The sequence below is a fragment of the Mytilus galloprovincialis genome, chromosome 7 (genome assembly GCF_965363235.1).
Source record: "Mytilus galloprovincialis chromosome 7, xbMytGall1.hap1.1, whole genome shotgun sequence".
In the NCBI taxonomy this organism is placed as follows: domain Eukaryota; kingdom Metazoa; phylum Mollusca; class Bivalvia; order Mytilida; family Mytilidae; genus Mytilus; species Mytilus galloprovincialis.
This window is the reverse complement of record NC_134844.1, coordinates 50,294,795-50,317,085: the sequence shown is the minus strand read 5'-3', so window position 1 is coordinate 50,317,085 and position 22,291 is coordinate 50,294,795. Positions and strand designations below refer to the sequence as shown.

The following is a 22,291-nucleotide window of genomic DNA, read 5'->3' as shown; positions in this document are numbered from 1 at the left end:
CCTTTCGGTGATGTGGGCTTAAAATACAGGCAGGTCTTGACATTGTTTAATTTTGTTATCTTAACAGATTTTACATAAATTGAAAGAACTATTTAAACTTACATAATAACCCTACGAGTATGTTCTATTTTTAGGAACAGCGTCAATGTTGTTTGAAGGACCATAAAATAATCCAAAAAGCAAGTTGAAATCTGGACGACCATAAAAAGTCATCATGTTTAATTTGGATTTTTAAAACAAACGAAAATCTAGAAAATCTTTAAAAGCCACCACGTTAAATTTGTATTATACTATTTTTTCCCCTATTCATATAGACAACGAGTGACAAGAAGGCGACTGTCAGAAAAATCGTGGATTACAAATGATAACTTATCGTACTGTGTGGTCTTAATGACGAGATGATTTTAAAACATGTGTAATGGAAATTTCAATTCAATATTTAATGGTGAAAAGAGTATAGCATGGCAACAAATATTCCAGTACCAGTTAAAATTTCATTATACTGGAACAAAATTCTATACTTGATCTAAATGATCTATAACTTGTCATGGTGTAATCTAAATTTAAATAACAAATACCAAGTTAATATCTTCAGGCATTATGCAACAATGTGTGGAAACTGATCATTTGAGTGAATTTTCCAAGTCCAAGGACTATTACTTTGAACAAAATCAACTGGTCAGAACAAAACTCGAAATTTCTCTATAACTTGTCATGGTAAACACTAAATACCAATTATCAAATCAATATCATAAAACATGAAGAAAGAAAGAGCAGAAAACTGAATATTTGAGTGTAAACCTATTTAAGTCCCCTGTGACCTCGTTGGTAGAAACTAATAATCATAAGGAATTATGTAGAAACGACAGCTCTTATAACATTTTTAATGACTTTGTATACTTTTATATATAGTATATACATTTATAAATACTCAAACACACTATAAATATTGAATTAAAAAAATACTTAAGAAATCAGTTTAACAGGTTAAAAGGGCCTTCAAAGTATATTTCTTGCTTCTCATTAAGTGCAACGAAATACATTTAGACTTTTTTACTATAAATGTCTATCTATTTATATTTTTTCCAATTTGTGCTCAAATTCTTCTGAAGAAATCATATTTTTAACTGAAACATTGAAAATATTTGTCATTGAAATCATATATTGATAAGAACAATGAAGATAATATTTGCAGCTTTCAGTAAAATTCATCACATACAATGCTGTGAAACACTTGATAACAAAGTTTAAGCATCTACTATATTATTTATAGATACATTTCATTCTAGATCACATAATTTCATTTTTATCTGTGGGCTGTCATTTACATGTACCTGTCTGTGTTTGCATGTAAATGTATTTTTTTAGTACAACAGTTCTTTGACAGTATGTATACAAATATAATTCCTCTATGCACTTAATGTATATAACAGCAAACTCACTATCTATAAACATGTAAAAATAAATAATACAGAAGAAAAATATTTAACATGCTCAAAATTTGAATTCAGAAAACTGATAACATTTGATTAAGTGACCATAATTTATTAATAGAAAAGGCTTGATACCTTAATTTACCAAGAGAAGAAAGATAATGCAAAACTGCAAACAAATTGAAGGTGAAATTCATTTCTTTTTATATTGTAATAGAAACAATAATAATAGAAAAGTGTATATACATTTTTCGATAAATGAGAATATCCAATTTTTTAAATAAATAAAATTTTCATCAAAGTGATCATCTGAAAACAATAGAGAATTCTTAAGATTGCAAATATTTTGATTAAAAAGGCTTCATCTTACATGTACAAAATGTATATGCACCATATACATGTATATACATGTAATTTAAAAACAAACTTGTTCATATAAATCTCCAACGTATCACACTTCATTTAGGAATTAAGTGGGACTACTTCACTGTCTTTACGACTTTTGTGTGTTGCAATATGTGAATTAAGATTTGCAGATTGTGCAAACCCTCTACCACATAAACTACAAACAAATGGTTTTTCTTTTGTATGAGTTCGAATATGGCATACAAGAGAATAAGACTGAGCGAATCCTTTACCACATACATCACAGCAGTGCGGCTTTTCACCAGTGTGTGATCTATCGTGTATTTTGAGTGATGACTTTTGTGCGCAGGTATAACCACATTTCTTACATTTATATGGTTTTTCACCTGTATGTACTTTTTTATGTCTTGTCAAGTCACAACTCTGATAAAACCCTTTCTCACAAACTTGGCACTTGAAGGGTTTTTCCCCAGAATGCATTTGATTATGGCTTTTAAGTTGATACTTGGTAGGAAAACTTTTGTCACATTTTTTACAACAAAATGCTCGTTCACCAGTATGGACTCGCATATGAGATTTCAGCAAAGAAGTTGTAGAGAATCCCTTGCCACAGGAATCACATACATAAGTGTTATGACCTTCATGTACATTCAGATGGGCTTGCAAGTTTGCTAACTGTGTATACCCCTTACCACAATGATCACACATAAATGGCTTTTGTTCTTCATGTATGAGACAATGAGTTTTTAAGTTTGATACTTGGTTGAACTTTTTCCCACATGTACTACAACAGAACGGTTTTTCCTTTGTATGTGTCCTTGCATGTCTTCTTAAGTCTGAGTTTTGAGTAAATATTTTGTCACAAATTTGACATGGATATTTCCTTTTTCCTGCATGCCTATTAACATGCCTCCTTATATAAGAATGAGTTGTAAATATTTTCTGACATATTTTACACATAAATGTTTTATCTTCAGTTTCTGGGTCAATGAACTCCGTTACAGATTTTCTGAACAAAAGGTCCTGCCTACAAGCTATACACATATTACTTGTATCTTCAGCATCAACTTGAGAATCTTTTTTAGAAAGGACTCTAGATTTTTTTTTATCAACTTTAGAAACACTTTTAGTGAGGACCCTATTTCCTAATTTTTTCCCACACTTTTCACAAAGGGGATCTACAGTACTTTCATTTTCACTAGAATCAGAAGAACTATCAGCTATGTCTTGAAAAGATTCATCTTTTACATCTTTTTCTTTCTCTTCAGTATCTTCTCCTTTAACTTCAATGGATTCATCCATTATATCTCCTTCTTTATCTTCAATTGATTCATCTTTTATATCTTCATTTATTTTTTCTTTGATGGATTCATCTTTAACATCTTCTCCTTTATATTTTATTGATTCATCTTTTATATCTCTTTCTTTCTCTTCTATAGAATCTTCTGTTTCATCTTTACCTACATCTTTGATTGATTCGTCTTTTTCATCTTTTTCTTTATCTTCAATCAAATTCTCTTCCATATCTCTTCTTTCAGATATATTTTCTGTATCTTCACCAATATCATTGACAGATTCATTTTTCATATCTTGTATATCATCTTCAATGGATTTTACATTCATATCCTTTCCATCAAGTCTAGTATCTTCATAGGATTCATTTTCCATATTCTGTCCATTGCAAGAAACTTCCATGGCTTGGACAGTATTTGCTTTCTCCATATCTGTACAAGTAAAAAGAGTTAAATCTAGCTACTGTCATGACTGTGTTAAATAGAGAATATCATATGGCTTTTTCAATATCGCATCCGTATCAACCCAAGACACCAATTTAATCCCAAGAGCTCTCATGACGTCATACAGATTACGGATTTGATACGGATTTGATAAAGCCGTTGCAACAGTGACTGCAATCGATGACGTGACGTCATACAGATTAGAGGTGTGATAAAGCTTTTGCAACCGTGCTGATATTATATCATCACGAGTGGCTGATACAGCACGCTTGCCATTGACTGTATTACACATACAATTTATCTGTATTTACTACTAAGTATATAATAAACATGTTTATTTTTAAAATCTTTTTTTAATAATAATTTCAGTTTAATGATTATAGTTATCAAAGGTATGAAATATTTGCAAGCTGAACATAAAAATACTTTTAATTGTACCTCTTCAATAAGTTTTCAGTTGAAAGTAAACTTCTTAGTCATGTTAGTGATAAATTTAAAAATGCTTCACACCTGGAAACTAAATTTCAGAAAGCTGGGATTCATAGATACAATGTACTAAGAACACTTCATTCATGTACATGTTCATTACAAATTGTATGTGTAAGACCATATACAATGTATACATTTTAGGAAAACAGAGTGTTGAAATAAGTTGAAATAATTTGCGCCTGTCCCAAGTCAGGAGCCTCTGGCCTTTGTTAGTCTTGTATTTTTTTAATTTTAGTTTCTTGTGTACAATTCGGAAATTAGTATGGCGTTCATTATCACTGAACTAGTATATATTTGTTTAGGGGCCAGCTGAAGGACGCCTCAGGGTGCGGGAATGTCTCGCTACATTGAAGACCTGTTAGTGACCTGCTGTTGTTTTTTCTATGGTCGGGTTGTTGTCTCTTTGACACATTCCCCATTTCCATTCTCAATTTTATCGTATAGAACATTGTAGAATGTTCAAATGAAGATTTCTACCAAATACTGTATTAAAGGCAGTAACCAATTAAGTTGCTTTATTCACATCCATTGTTTGCCATTTAATAAAGGACAGACACCAAAGGGAGATAATCTATATCATACAGCTTTCACCAAGTAATTAAATTTGCAATATATATATTTTGACATTATGTCAAGTATATATAAAAAAGAAGATGTGGTATGATTGCCAATGAGACAACTGTCCACAAGAGACCAAAATGACACAGACATTAACAACTATAGATCACCGAATGGCCTTCAACAATGAACAAAGCCCATACCGCATAGTCAGCTATAAAAGGCCCCGATAAGACAATGTAAAACAATTCAAACGAGAAAACTAACAGCCTTATTTATATAAAAAAATTAACAAAAAACTAATATGTAACACATAAAACAAACGACAACCACTGAATTACAGGCTTTCTGACAGGCACATACTTAAATAACGTGGTGGGGTTAAACATGTTGGGCGGGATCCCAATCCTCCCCCTAGCCTGGGACAGTGGTATAACAGTACAACATAAGAACGAACTATAATAAACAGCTGCGCCATGAGCGCATGATACGCCAGACGTCTTGTGTGGAAGTTTTATGCAATAATCATAAATAGTTTCTGAGAAAGTTTTAAGCAATTACCATTTATTGCTTTTGAGACACGGCGTGACATGTGAAACCCCCCACCCTGTTTTTTACAAAATACTCAATAACTCAAAAATAAAATTTTGAATCATCACCAAAAAGTATACAGATATTAAGATTAATATAACAAAGAAGTGTGTGAAGTTTAAAGCAATAATCATAAATTGTTTTTGAGATACGGCGCGACATGTAAAAAACCCTCCCCCTTTTTTACAAAATACTCAATAACTCAAAAATGAAATTTTGAATCATCACCAAAAAGTATACAGATATTAAGATTAATATAACTAAGATTTAGTGTGTAAAGTTTTAAGCAATAATCAAGAATTGTTTTTGAGATACGGTGCGACATGTGAAAAAAAACACACCCCTGTTTTAGTTACAAAGTGCCGTAACTCAAAAAGTTTAAATCTTATTTTCACCAAAAAGTATACAGATCATTTGACCATCATAAAAAACAACTATATTAAGTTTCATGAAATTTAGATAAGTCGTTCTCAAGTTACAGACATGTTTACGCCGGACAGACAGACGGACAGACAGACTGACGGACGTACGGACACCGGACATTTGTATACCATAATACGTCCCGTCAAAATTTTGACGGGCGTATAAAAATCAGTTGAAAAAGGCTTAACTCATCAGATGGACAAAAATATAGTATATTTTACTCTTTAAGATTCTTATAACCCTTTGAAAAGTTTGGTGTATGAGATATATTTATAGCACTCAAGCTATAAAATTGCCTTATTGACTTGGAACATGTAGATCTAATGATTAAATATGGTAGTGATATCTCAGTCTTCACACTGAGTGGCAGCCCAGGCAGCCCAGGCTGGTAAAATTGCTCTCGGGCCTGTAAAAATCATATCTACAGGCCAACAGAATCTAACTAAAAATTTTCAAAAATTGAGCTCTGGGCCTGTAGATTTTTAAGTTCATCGTGAAGACTGATATCTCCCTACCGATACTCATGCATAAAAGGCTAAGCCTACAAAATCCAAACAATTTTAAGTGATCATTTCACCATCTTTAACTGAATGTATTCTGATTTATATATAAACATCGAGAATTTCATTTTGAAGTTGTTTTTTTTTTGTACAAATGTTTTTTATAGGAGCCTACATTTTTTTGTAGATTTTTTCATATATTCCGCTATTTCGTCAAATCACAGTAAAGATTTGTGACACGAAGTGATTAACATAGTGAAGGGTTGTTTGAAAATTTGTTGCAAACCAAAACTGTGTCAATAAAAAATATTTTAAATGAACTGAAAAACATTGGACCAATTTGGGAAGGTTATCATGTGTTTTTTTTGCCTGGTCCCCATTTTTACATAAATATCTATCTGTATTGATTACAATGATTGAGATTTTTTAAGACCAACAACTCTTTTCACACAAAAAAAATCTTATGAGGTAAGAAAGTGTAAATATTCATGATTTAAAAGTAAATTTTAAAGCGAAAAAAGCAGTTGAACTTTTTTTCTTGACAAATCTCTTGCTCATTAGGCCAGGATTTCTTAATTTGTTGGTTTACGGATCCGCCGACCTGATTTTGCCGATTTCCAGAATAAAAATAAAATTGACTTTTCATGCTTTTTCATTCCCGCCGACCCTAACAAATGCATTATCCCTGAAAAATAAATAAATTATCCTTTTTTTATAAAATGAAATGCATTAATCACTAACAGAATTGATAACACTTTCTGTTGTGAAAAAATGAAACTTCCAGTTTACGTTTCTAAAAATAGATAAATCAATTATTAATGACCTTGACATGTCGTTTGGACAAATATTTTTGTGGAACGAAACCCGTGTTTAAAACCAATTACACAATAAGTTCGTTTCTCTTATTTGTCAACAGTCCGTAAGATGCATCTTCTCATAGAAATAGACTTGTCCAAATGTGGACAGACATCAAGTTAAAGTACTGAATATTAACAGATCATTTAAAATTTTCTTGTTTCATAGATAATCAAAAAATTTCGTCCATTTGGATAAAAACGGGAATGCGTGACAACAGATTAACCCGATATTCTCATTTTTTCCAGTGGACGAGTCTATTACGTTTTTGATGCATGTGTTGAAAATTATTTTCTTACCACGCTTTTACATTTATTTCTTTATCAGTTTTCGTTGTTGAAGATCATTATTCACCAAGTTTTCTGGAATTGATTAAGAGCTATGTGAATTTGTCTTCCTTTATGAAATTTAATTACGTCTTTGTCCGTGCACCCCCTTTTTTACGGGAAATTATTAGGCAATGTCATGCAATTTTTATTACAACTGAGCAATAATATTTCATTAAACTAAAATTTAAGAAATGATGACAAAATAGGATAACAAACATATTATTATAGAAAGGTGAAATATATATTTATTTTGCATATCAGTTTTCTGTCTTGAAAGATATTTTTTTTATTTTTTTCCCAACCGACCGACCCGACTTTTTCATGGAGAAAATCCGTAAACCAACAAATTAAAAAACCGTGGCCTTATGTTGGTTAATATAATGTCTGCATGTTTTCTTGGCAAATTAACCATGGTCATTGACTTTTGCCATATTAACATGGTTAATGGGGCAATGTAAATGATGTATATACACATGTCACATGTATACATGTACCACAACATATTTATCATTATTCTCATGATTTTGTTCACTCATCCTGTCAACATTTTTTATGATGACATAATTTTATGTACCTTCATAGATCTCTTCATCTTGGACATTATTGGTAATGCTAAGACAAACTTCACTCCAAGTATCTAGTGACATTATGTTGTATCCACTATCCAAATAGGCACAGCTTCACAAAGGGTCAGTTAGTGGTCCTGAAATATATACATGCATATATGTGTTAAAATTAAAGCGCAGGCCACAATAACTCTAATAAGGAGTCCTCTGAAGGTTTTGACTTTGTTGACTCATGTCTTACTGATCATTTTTGCTTTTAAATTTTCTGTCTATCTATTATAATTTCAAGATAATCATGATAATAAGCAAAAGTTTTTAAAAATGGTAAAGTTCATCATTTAGAAAATGAATGAGTAATAACTACTTACAGAAGTTGTCTGGCAGTTCAAACTTGAATTAACAATAGGTAGTGCTCAATAATCTTATCATTTTTGTCTGTCAGAAAAAGTGCGCTAAAAATTAGCAATTACAATATGTCAAAGGCAACATGAATGTGACAGTCATCTAGGTTATAATAAATAATAGGTTTGTTTGCCCAAACGCTACCTACCCAGAAAAAAGCTGCCTACTCAAATTCTTTTATTGTTCTGATTTGAAGAAGTTTTTTTTTTTATCAGATAGGCATGAAGACTAATAAACATCTGATACTTCAATTTCTTTTTTTGAAAGAAAAAAAAAGAAAATGCCTTCCTACCTACCCACTGTCTCAACCTTTGGGCAGGGTTTGGGCAAACCAAAATATTTTTAAGTGTGGCCCTATTTCTTTGAAATTACTAGTATGCATGCACTTTTGTCAAATTATTCCAAAATGAAATATTTGAAGAAATAAAACAAAACATCAGTATTAGATTTTGGCAGATGATCATGTGAATTTAAACATGGATGTAACAATTAAGCATGTACTTAATCATAGGTGTTTGCACTGTATTTCTGCAACATCATGGTATATATGCAAGACCTCATTGTCATTCCATCATTACATTTTTAATTTGTGAAGACATCTACAATGTACTAGTTTTCCACTTTTTATACACAACACATTCTATAATCATGATTTATATTGTACTCCTCATTCATACCATTCATACCATTACAGATTTATGGTTCATTTGGTTAGGTTCAGTTAGTTAAAACCCATTTCTGATTCAACATATTCATGATGTTCAATATTGATTCAAAATAAAATTGATGGAACTACATCATGTACATGTACATGTATATAGTAGGATACATCTACAAAATAAACACACAAAGGAAACCTTTGTCTGGATCATGAATGAACATAACTGTAGGTGAAAATTCTGTCAAAATAGGTTCAATTTGCATGGGTACAACTAAGTTGTAATCTTTATCCCTTGTAAATATTGTTTTTGAATTGGACCATATAGTCTTTAAATGGTGGGTGGATTGACTTGGGACACACATTTAGGCAAATACAAACATCTAAAGACAGTTATAAATATTCATTTTATCCACGAACTGTTATAAATAGGAATCATCTACCAAAACAAATAGTATCATGTAGTACAGTACAGGGATCTCAGAATATGCTCTCATCCCCATATTCTATCCCTAACTATTCTGTTATCAAATGTATATAGTTTTATCACAATTTATTTTTTCAAATGTACATACGTTATGTTGATTTTTTTATTTTGTTATTTTTTATTTATTGTTGCTAAATTTAAAGTGTAAATTATAAATTTTATAGTCAGTCAGGGGTACGACTTATTCAAGAAATTTTTATTTACTTGAAGAAGTAAAAAAAAATATACACATATAATTAAATTTTTAGGATACTTATACAAGTGAATTTTATTTATTTGTATCTATAGGTAAAAAGTCATCTTTTCTTCTTTTCTTGAATTCTAAAGATTTCTTTGCTCTAATAGAATTTTAAATTATGTACCCTATGCAGATGTCTTAACTAATCATTCAAGTGTAATTTCATGGACAATGAAAATCCCATTTGTCTGTAATCTTTATAACACTGCTCATTTACAAGCCCCAAAGGAGCAATTTTTGAAGGCCTTGCACAAATATACAAGATCAATCAGTTTCTTTGCTGAATTAATGAGATGGAATATTGAACTTTAAATAAAAAATTGGAGCAAACCTGGGAAAAATCATTATTAAAGGCATGATTTTACATCTCAAAACTTGAGGATTTTTGTGGGATTGTAAGAAAAATTTACTTATACAAGTAAATGTTTGAGAAAATTAAGGGGAGATAATTTAAACATTATTAATTTACAAATGATTTAATTATATGTGTATATTTTTACTTCTTCAAGTAAATAAAATTAACTTGTATAAGTAGTACCCCTGACTGAAAGTCGAAAACCCGGCCAATAATCTTCAATAATTGAAGGATCACTATATGTTAATCCATATGTTTGTGTTGTGTGTATCTGATGTTATTACATGTATGTTTTGTTTATTTTAAATATCAGTCGGTTAAAGAGCTCTTAAGAGCTCATGTTCCTTGTTATTATGTATATATTCAACCCTGACTTTAAATAAAGATTACTTTACTTTACTTTACGCTAGAAATCTAAAGAAGAAGAAGAAGGACAGATTAAAATGACTCTGCAGTGGTGGATCCAGAAATGTTCATAAAAAGGAGGGATGGGACACTGACTGCCAAAGACGGGACCTTCTCCAGTCATGCTTCAGTGATTCCCTGTATAATCAACATACCTGTCAACCTGTGACAATGAAAATGCAGGTCATGACCTGCATTGAAGAATCAAATCTCAGGTCATAACGCGTACGAACTTTTTCGAGCTGAATTTCAGTATTTAGGGTACATTTTTCTTATAATTTAAATCAAAGTTACCAAAACATCAATGCATGTTCACTTGGTCAAGTAATTTAATATCATATTAATTATTACTTCATTACACTTTCATAAGTTTTGATAGTTTAGTTTAAACATATTTATTTATAGTGGATTGGGAAACAAGTTTTGCAACTTATATTAATCCCTTTCCACTTTGCGGGTGCGAGTGCTGCCTTGTAGCAGCATTAGCCTACTCTTTTTTTAAATCTACAAGGGTGTCTATAACGTGCAAGAGATATGGCTCTCTCTTAACACGGGTCAGCCATTTATCGTCCCCTTCCGACGGACTATCATCGTTTCCTCAAGACCATACTCGCAAATGGTGTCAAGGGAGAGCCGAAAATTGAGTTCCTGAAATTTTCATCCCAAACGGGAATCGAACCAGGAACCTTTGTGTTAGTAGTCCGATGCACTAACCACTACACCATGGCTTTTGATAGAATTTTTGTATCAGTCTTATGTTCTTTACTTATTGTGATGATGTATTTTTACCTTAAACATGAAATACTAATAAAATATATTTTTCAATAGTAATATAAAATATTTGAGACCAGCTATTCAGCCTTATAACACGTCTTGATAATCTATATATATATATATGATTGGAATTAGACTATAATAAAATATTGTAATACAGTGAAAGTAGGTATTGTCCATTTGACTTTTATATATTTGCAGAAAAAAATTCTTAAAAATTCATTTTTATAAATTAATAATTTTTTCATCGATGTACATTGTATGCTAAGGCCATGATTTTCTAATTTGTTGGTTTACGGATCCGCCGACCCCATTTTGCCGATTTCCAGAATAAAAATAAAATTGCCTTTTCATGCTTTTTTATTCCTGCCAACCCTAACAAATGCATTATCCCTGAAAAATAATTGAAGTATTCTTTTTTTATGAAATGAAATGTATTAATCACTGACAAAATTTATAATACTTTCTGTTGTGAAAAAATAAAACTTCCAGTTTAAATTTACGTTTCTAAAAATTGACATTATTAGATTAGATAACTGACTTTGAAATGTCATTTGCGCAAATAATTTTGCAAAACGAAACTTGTGTTTAAAACAAATTACATAATAAGTGCGTTTCCCTTATTTGTCACCAGTCCGTAAGATGCATCATCTCATAGGAATAGACTTGTCCAAATGTGGACAGATGAAGGCATCAAGTTCAAGTACTGAATATTAACAAATCATTTAAAATTTTCTTGTTTCATGGATAATAAAAAAATTATCGTTCATTTGGATAAAAAAACGTGAATGCGAGACAACAGATATAATCTCGTTTTTCCAGTGGACGAGTCTATTACGTTTTTGACACGTGTGTTGAAACTTATTTTTGTACAATGTTTTACATTTTTTTCTTTATCAGTTTTCGTGCTTGAAGATCACTATTCACCAAGTTTTCTGGAATTGATTCAGAGCTACGCGAATCTGTTTTTCTTGTTTTGGAAATGACGATTTAATTTCGTCTTTGTCCGTGCACCCCCTTTTTTTTACTGTATATTATTAGACAATGTCATGCGATGTTTATAACAGCTGAGCAATAATATTGCATCAAACTAAAATTTAAGAAATGATGATAAAATAGCATAACAAACATATATATACATGTATTGTTAGAAAGGTGAAATATATATTGATTTTGCATATTTTTCTGTCTTCAAAGATGATTTTTTTTTCTGTTTTTTTTTCCCGACCGACCGACCAGACTTTTTCATGGGGAAAATCTGTAAACCAACAAATTAAAAAAACGTGGCCTAATATATGAACTCTGACTTTTAATAATTTTTAATTTTTGGTCAATAATTAAAAAAGTTTCCCATTAGGTCTCTATGTTAATTTTATTTTTTGAAGTGTTGATTACCAGATGGAGTAAGTATAAGTAGTGTAACGGCCTTCAAACCAAAACAAAAACAACATACATGTGCTTTTAATGTTTGTTTATTCATACCATGTGACTTTGTATATTTAAAAATTAAGATGACCTCTACTGACCATCAACCAAACTTAGATTACAAACATAGATTGTCACAAATGTTCTATATATGAAAGGAAACTGCAATTTCAATTTTCTGTTTAAAAAAATATTAGATATATAGTATAAACTAATAAAATAGTACTTAATAAGCAAAGGATATGAAAATGAATATTGTTTTATATGTTTACCTTCATATGTTATGTTAGTGGACATGAGTTATGATAGAATTTACCAACTATAAAAACATCTTTTTTATTTTCCAAAATTGTTTGCTTCCAAGATGTGCATTTTGCACATTTTAAAATAAATAACTGAATGTATATTAACTTTAGTCTGTTTTTTTAATAAACTTTTCAGAGCCTCTTTGCATTGTTATACAACTCACCATGCTAAAAGCATGCAAAGCTTGTGTATAGTAAGTTAACTTATATAATGATATAAAATCAATAATCAAAACTATAAAGTGATGATCATTTTCATTGGTGTCCTTCAATATTTAAATCAGTATAGTCACATGGTACAAATAAACAACATTAAAAGCACATGTATACAATGTCATGTTGTTTTTGTTTTGGTTTGAAGGCCGTTACACTACTTATACTTACTCCATCAGGTAATCAACACTTCAAAAAATAAAATTAACATAGAGACCTAATGGGAAACTTTAATTATTGACCAAAAATTATGAAATTAATAGTCAGAGTTCTTATATATATCATATTTTAACATACATCAAGGAAAAAAATATTAATTTATAAAAATGAATTTTTAAGAATTTTTTTCTTCAAATATATAGAAGTCAAATGGACAATATAGATGAACAAAATAATTTTCATCTTTTTTTAAAAAATTAAATAAAGGTATAAAAATAATGAAAAGTAATATTTCAATATGTATTTGAATTTTATTTGTTTGGAAATTTAATCCTTTTCATCAAAAAAACGTAAATATTAGGAATAATTTTGAATGGTGACAAAAAAGGGGAATTAACTCTAGTTGAAATATGTTTGTAAAACAACCGTGCAATTTATTTACGAGCTAAAGCTAAGGTAATTGGTGTTAATTAACAGTCTGTTTGACACCAAAGCTGTCAAGTGAAGTCATGCACTTAATGGGTCACTTAATTTGACAGTTTACCCAGCTAGATGAACTTCCTGTTCATGGAAGAATTACGAATTTGCCGGTATTTCAACGGAATATTACTTATGTATTCAATCTCAAGGCTAAGAAATACGGGCGAAAACGGGTCATTTTCAGAATTCCCGGGTTATTCAATGACCCGGCGGGTGTCCCAGGTGATCCCTCAGAATTGTGAAAATCTCGGGTCACACCCGCAGAATACGGGTCAGTTGACAGGTATGTAATCAACCATTTTTTTCCCCAAAAAAAAGGGGGGGGGGAGTTCCAGGGCCCTTGAAAAAACCTCTTAATCCATATCTCTGGCTATTCCAAATAAATTAATTATGATGTCTGGCAAGGCTTTTTTTTATTGTGTTCGTGTATTTTGTTCAGAAAATAGTGTTGTGCTTTTCAACCTTTTCCCAAAAAAGTATTTAGCATTTTCATATCGGTCCGGACTTTGTCAGGACAATAGTGTAACTCTTGTTATATGTGTAATGGTTGTTTTGTAGTATAACATAAGCTTAATGCTTAAATAACCTTATGATTTGACTATGGTTTGTTCTGCTTTTTGACGAAGCCAATAGACCTATTTTGTGACATATGGTAGCTATGTGTCACTTGCAATGATTGGTTAAAACAGAAAAGTACATTAACGTTTTTATCGATATCGGTTCAAACGTGTATTTTTTTCCGAAAAAGAGATCCCATTGTCTTATCTTGTCTTGTCCCTGAATGAATATCCTGTCTTTGAAAGGCACACCTCTGGTTTCAGAGTAGAATAAATATATTCGTGTATATAACACCCACTAAATGTTTCTCACACGTTTAAAATCTAAAACAAAAGACGATTTAGATTTTGAATATTCACGCCTTTAACCATGTTAACTGAGTGGTTGCAAGCAACCCTTTCTTTTTATTTGCAATGTTAATAATAGTGTGTTACGTCTAATATGCAACGCAAAACAAAGTTTTCTACTAATGTACTCTACAAGATGGAGAAAGTCAGTGCATTCATATTTACATTGACAATTACAGATCAAGGCACTATAGCATCCAATAGTTAGTTGTGTACTAATTTCTAGCTTTTCTAATGTTCTACCCTTCGCGCTGAGCTCGCTATTATTGAGATGAGTTCAAGCATGTGATGATTTCTTGCAGAAGCTTATTGAAAGTGAGATATATTTCAGTAACATGAGTAAGTATGAAAATATTAAGATGGTAATCATGGTAATTAACGTCCATAATACAAATGTTTGTTTATAGGCACTATAAATAAAGTAAGTGCATTTATAGACTTATGTTAATACTTGCCAAACTCTGTAAAAATGTACACAAAGGTACACATCATAACAAATGGATAAATATGGAAGTAGTTTCACCTAAAAAACAAACCTTCCATCTGTACAGTCTACAGACTTACCTATGCAGTTTGGGAAGTCTTAATGCCTGGGATCCACTATATATATGTATATAAGAGCTAAATGCATTTTGTGTTTCAGAAAGATAAAATCGTTTTTGTATTTTGATGGGCATTTTTTTCCCCTTCCTGCATCATGTCATTCTTGTCTGATATGACATTTATAGTTTATGATCGTTTATATTTTTTTTTTTTTTTTTTTATATACAGAAGTTCAGTTTATATACAGCTTAACAGATGTGCAGTAGTTATATAAAATAGTTTTAATCTCTAGTTTTACAGTTTTATATATACGAGGGTAGTAATGTCCTTTGCCGTCAGGCGTCAAACGGTCATTTTCAGCTACCGTTAGCGTCAAATTGATTAAAATATTACAGTGATTCGTCAAAATATCCTTATCGTGATTCGTCCAAATATCCTTATCGTAATTCGTTAGAGGTCTCAAATAATTATCGTTACCCTTATTTTTGGCAAAAAATTTACGTGATTCGTCAAAATCATTCGATTTTTTTATCGTCTAAAAGAAAGTGCATATATTATGTTTCAGTTTATATACAACTTTACAGATGTTCAGTTTATATACAGCTTTACAGATGTTCAGCTTATATACAACTTTACAGATGTTCAGTTTATATATATACAGCTTTACAGATGTTCAGTATATATATAACTTTACAGCTGTAGTTTATATGCAGCTTTACAGATGTTCAGTTTATATATACAGCTTCACAGCTGTAGTTTATATACCATGCATACAGCTTTATCATTGGTTACGTACAGAAGTGCATTTCGAAATCTGAGACCAAAGGCTGCAAAACTTGTGAAGTCTTAATAGCAGATACTGAATTCCCTAGCAATTTAACCAAGAAGTCATATTTTACCAGAAGTTATCAGTGGCGGATCCAGAAATTTTCATAACTTGTGGGGCCCACGGACTGACCTAAGAGGGGGCCCTCTCCAGTCACGCTTCAGTGATTCCCTATATAAGCAACCATTTTTTTCCCAAAGGGGGAGGGGGGGCCTGCCCCCCCTAAATCCGCCAGTCTGGTTATGATGATCTGAATTGTAAATCGACAAATGTCGTCTATGGAAGATCACGGATTAGTGTTCAAACTATGCGATTTGGTACACGGACGTCGGTGAAACGAAAGGACGGCTAAAAAACGTATATGTGCGGTCATAAATAGGCACTGGCTACGGTTACATGGAAATGTAACAATAATAAAAATATAATTGTTACATTGAATACTAATTGCCGGAATGCAAAATTGGGTAAGGAACCGATTTATTACGAATGTAACAATAATTATTGAGGCTACGGTTACATTGCGTCATTGTTACATGAAAAACAGCAATGTACGCTAGAATTATTAAACTTAAACGAAACTGAAACAATATAAAGCCTCAATAATTATTGTTACATTCGTAATTAATCGGTTCCTTACCCAACAATGCATTCCGGTATTTAGTCTCCAATGTAACAGTAATATTTTTATTATTGTTACATTTCCATGTAACCGTAGCCCCAGTGCCTCATAGATATAGTCCAACTAAGATTTAACCTCAAACTAATTGCAACAGAAAATGTTTTAGTTCTAATCTATAGCAGTATATGCCCTTTATATACACAGAAAAAAGTCCCATAAAATCTAACTTGCGGAAAACTCAAAATGAGCATTTTTAATTTCCTATGGAAATTAACATTGGAAAGGGGGATAACTTTTGAAAAAAAGAGTCTTTTTTTTGGTCAGTTTTTGGTTGTTTTTCTTGAAATTTATGTAAAGTATGACAATTTGATGCATGGGTTATAAGTTTGTATTTGACTAAATTATAAAATCTTTTGCTCATGAAATGTACAAAACCGAAGTGTTACTGGTAGTTTTATTTTTTTCATGCATTTTTCATTAAAGAAATTGAAAATTTGAAGCTTTGTAACCATTTTGAAAAAATAATGTGAAAATTTGGTATTGTTTATATCTGTATATTATATTTTTTCAGCAAATTACTTACCTAAAGAAACTTTAAACCACAAAAAGAAGAAAACATGCTTAATTATTTTTATTAAATTTGAGATTCTTTACCTTGACATGTTGAAAAATTCAATAAATGGTCAACTAATGAATTACGAAATCTAGATTATAGCTTAATAAAATATATGAAAACACATTAGAGTTGTTCGTTATACTCTAAAGACCGCTAAAAAAAATCAAGAATCAATATATTCTGATGAATAGAAGTGGTAAAGTTATAATTTTGTATCAATTTTTATTGATATTTCTGCCTTTATTGCAAGAGTTATCTCCCTTTTTTTATTCAAATATCCATAGGAATTTTTAAATGGTGATTTTGGAAGTCTTCCTCAAGTTACATTTTATGGGACTTTTTTTTGTGTATATTTGGGGTATAATGCTTAAGATTAAAACTTAAAAATCTTCTGTTGCAATTACAAATTATGCTAGATTGACTGGACTAATAAGACATTAAGGCAGCAATCATTTGATTTTCTGGGGGGGGGGCTATGGATTTTTTTTCTGGACAAACTTTTTATTCGCCTTCGGCGAAAAACAATCTATTTTTTGGGCGACAAGTTGAAAAGAATTTTTTTCTTTCCATTTTAGCATTACACATAGTGGCAGCTGAGGGTGAAACAAACAATTTTGTTTTTTCAGGGTCAAAAACAAATTATTTTTTTTTCCCAAAACTGGAAACAAACATTTTTTTTCCAAAAAAATCCATAGACAATTGGCAGGGCCGTAACAAGGGTTCCAATTCAGGGGAGGCAGGGGTTTGGGGGGCGCAGTCCCCCGTCGATTTTTTCCTCTCAGTAAAATGGCTAAAAATTACCCGTTTTCCTTCGATTTCCTTTCAATAAGAAACATCAGTATTGCTTGAACCTGGAAGCAATTTTTATGCAAAAAGAAGCTGAGATTGCTGTTCGGGGTGAGCCAAGGCTCCGTCTTGAAGGCCGTACTTTGACCTATAATTATTAACATTAAATACATTGTGACCGCAGATTTTTTTCTCAATAAAATCAGTGGCTAAAAATGACCTGTTTTCCTTTGATTTCCTTACTTTAAGAAACAATAGTATTGCTGGATCCTGGAAGCAATTTTTATGCAAACAATTATCATCTGTATTTAAAGATATTTTTGTTAGAAATCAAACTGGTAAGTTAAAAAAACCCATATAAAGCGATATCATAATTCAATTCAAAGTTTTATTGCCAGATAAACTATACAGTTTGTGACATATAACAACAACAAAAACAAATAAAGACAATAACTAAGTAACTCAATATATATACACAAATTCAGGTAAATATGAAAAGGTCCCCTGTCCTCAGTTCCATTGACTTTTTTTATAAAGGATCCTAGTTTATTCACTTGTGTTAGAACGCAAGATATCTTTTTTATCGAGGACCTTGAATTTCAATATTGTTGAAAGCTGAACAGACATGTATACAACTACAACCAGGGACTTTGAAAGTTTCTATACTAGTATATACTTAGTATAGAAAGTCCCTTCTACAACGAATGGGAGTGTTTAACTACTAAGGCATTGATCAAAATGTTCTCGTACGATCGGGAGACGTTAAAAAATGATCCAACAGCTGATTCACCGATCCACAATACAAAGGGAACTTCCTCTGCTTAATTGAGCTACTAAATAAATGTGAATAGTTAAGTTTTATTCAAAATTGTCGAAAGCAAAGTTTCATATATGTGTTCTCGTACGAATACTGAATAACAGACGGAAGGCCACACGAAAAAATAAAATAAAACAAATACTGAAACGGTTCACTATCGATCAAAAATCCGGAAAATGACATATATCACGTATCATGAGAACACTGTTAAAACTGTAAACTTAGGTTGTTTATAATATAAATTCAAGTTCTTCGTGTACATATTGTCAATATTTCATTTTATTACTTTATAAAAAAAAATTGGGTGTAGAAAATTCAGGGGAGGCAGTTGCCTCCCCTGCCTCATAGGTAGTAACGGCCTGATTGGGAACTGCGACACCATATGCATGATATGGTTGCAATGACATAATAGATGGTACAGGTATTCTATCTAGTCCTTCGTGTAGCTCGGTGAGTGTGATGAATATGTTCAACTCTACTCATCGACGTAGACCCATGCAGCTAACACATAATATTTTCATGATATTATTGACTGGTTATATATATGTTTTTCAAAAATATTTACCAAAATATATTTTAAAGACATTTTTTTTACATCAGAAATTATGCATTAATGATATTTTATCAATAATTTTTCGTCCCAATGTTTGATTGCTAATATAAACACATTTTTTGTAAATATTTTTTATAATGAATAATAAATATTCTTTGCTGATGTTTTTAAAACGTTAAATAGACAGTTTTATAAATGAGAACAATTGTATGTCGAGGAGATATTTCTTTGCAATATTCAATCAATATCTGATGGACATTTTTATATATATATTTTGCCTAATTCAAAGTTTTTTAAACAGTGTTTATAAAAAAAATATCATTGATATTTCATGCAAATAAAGAAATATAAGCCAACATTGTGCCAACAATATGCCAACGTATTAGGTACTTACTAGGGTACTTATCTCCCCCCTTTATACCACATACTTGAAAATTATATTATTCCAATGTTCTAACAAAAAATGTGCTCTTCCTTCTCTTTATCTAACATTTTCAAATCTGTGTAGTCATTTAAATGTATTTACCTAAATGATTGAATAATTTTATGCATAAACAAAAAATATTTAAAACCAGCCCAAAACAACAAATACAATTTGAATATACTTTCATTTTTTTCATTTTCTTGTATATCAACACATCATTGACACGAGTGAATTTTCTTACTCTCCAATTGATAGTTGTTAATCAACTGAATATATATTTTACAATATCAACCAGTAGAATTTATGAATGGACTTAAAATCATTCAATTCAATGCTTCAACTTTTTATTAAAATGAGAATAAGGTTGACAGACTGTATTTAAAAAAAAAAACATTAGGTAGACATCAATAAAACATATCCTAGACATTAGAAGAATATTTTGTCCAGATGTTTGAAAGATGTTGTCTGGATATTTTCAATTGAAACTGAATTATATCAAAATTTTGTTATTTCAATATATAATCAAGATATTTAAAAATAATGCTCTTTAAACATTCAGAACAAATATTTCCAGAAAATATGCTATTCACATGAGTACAGCCAGACATATCACATCAAAAACATGTTTTTGAATGATATTTTGGTGATATTTTGCAATATATTTTAAAAATATCAAAAAAATGTTTTTGTGCTACCTGGGGACGCAATCATGCGGTTATAGTCATTACTAGTATACATCACCTACTCTGCATGCTGTCTTTATTAATGACTTGCTGCCATTTATACAAAACCTGTTAGGTATTTATCACATTCGCACGAAACTTTATTTATTACCCCCTTTCAAAATTTCATTCTCTGTTCAATTTATGTTTGGAAACCACTGTCACAAACCCTTACTCAAACCAATACATACTTCCAACTATAATTTCGGATATTGCAAGTAACAGACGTTTCAAGCTAGTCCGCGTTGGAAAAGATGAAAAAGAGAAAAGACCTTTCCTTAATCTGTCCTATGCCAACAAAGACAATATCCTTCATCATAAATTAGTTTAATCGAAAATATCTCCTTATTTCAAAGACCAGTCTGTACCAATCATTCCTTATACCTATACCAAACGAAATGTGTTATCGAAAGGTTCGAAATATCGTGAGCCTAAATCCATCAATTGGAAATACAAATTTAAAATTTTGATGAACTCAGTCGAGGATTATACCAGGCAATGGACTAAGCGCGAGAAGGAAGACGTAGATCATCTTTCCGAATTGATTAAGGCAGTGCGGTCGTTGATACAAATCAGAATTAAGAAACTAATAGGTCTATCAATGTCCATCCTACGTCAATTTTTAAAGACCCAAATGTTGCAAAACACTTATCCTAACTTCGTGACAAAACGTTGTTGTCCCCGAAGATAAAGTCCCAAACAACATCGTTTGTGTGTGTGTTAAACTCATTACATTAACTACTTTATACACGAATTAGGTATTGACAATTCACTTGGAAACTCAATATCTTACCAAAGAGGAAATCCAGCATAATCATAGGTCTGTTCTATGTTCCTTTGGAGTTTCAACCAAAGATGAAGAACTGGATCTTCCATCACTGTATTGGATACCTAAACTACATAAGTGTCCTTACAAAGAACGGTATATTGCTGGGTCTTCCAAGTGCTCCACGAAACCTCTTTCTAAATTAGTAACATCAATTTAATCAGCAATCAAGGAAGATCTTTTACAGTACATATATACAATCTTAGGCTAACACTCTTTCATCTTCATGATCTTGTAATAGTATTAAAACATTTGACTTTTCTACACTTTGCACAAGTATTCCCCATTCAAAACTAAAAGAGTTGATATTGCTTTGTTTCATAAAAAGAATGGCCAACGTAGATACAAGTATCTTGTCTTAGGGAGGGATAAATCTTATTTTGTAAAGGATCACTCTGATTCAAACAAACAAAATTCTGAAACTGACATTATCACTTAACTTGATTTCTTGATTGACAACATATCTGTTACGTTCGGAGTATGTGTTTTTCAAGACTGTCGACATCCCAATGGGAACAAATTGTGCCCCTCATCTTGTCGACTTGTTTCTTTATTATTATGAAGCTGACTTCATACAGGAACTTCTTTGGAAGAAAGATAAGAAGTTAGCAATATCATTCAACTCTACTTTCCCCTTATTAGATGATGTTCTTTCGCTAAATAATTCAAAATTTGGCAAACATGTTGAACGCATCAAGAGATTAAGGATACAACAAATACAGTTAAGTCGGCCTCATAGCTTGACTTACATATAGAAATTGACAATGAGGGTCGGTTGAAAACAAAACTTTACGACAAAAGAGATGATTTCAGTTTTCCAATTGTAAACTTTCCATTTCTAAGTAGCAACATTCCAGCAGAACCTGAATACTGTGTGTATATGCAAATTGATACGCTATTCCCGTGC

At 31.2% G+C, this 22,291-nt stretch overlaps 1 protein-coding gene across 2 annotated transcripts in view; it reads right to left on the bottom strand.

The window, feature by feature from the left end:
- Window positions 1-869: 869 nt before the first annotated feature.
- LOC143083210 (uncharacterized) overlaps window positions 870-22,291 on the bottom strand; it is a 38,358-nt gene continuing 16,936 nt past the window's right edge. The window contains exons 1-3 of one of the 2 annotated variants that reach the window (XM_076259458.1): window positions 14,334-14,414; window positions 7,855-7,983; window positions 870-3,523 (exon numbers count right to left, since the gene is read on the bottom strand). In XM_076259458.1, coding sequence (XP_076115573.1) covers window positions 1,896-3,523; window positions 7,855-7,927 — 1,701 coding nt within the window. In that variant the 5' untranslated portion in view covers window positions 7,928-7,983; window positions 14,334-14,414 and the 3' untranslated portion in view covers window positions 870-1,895. Of the gene's footprint in view, window positions 3,524-7,854; window positions 7,984-14,333; window positions 14,415-22,291 lie in introns of those variants that run through there. The other variant, XM_076259459.1, reaches the window with a different exon arrangement.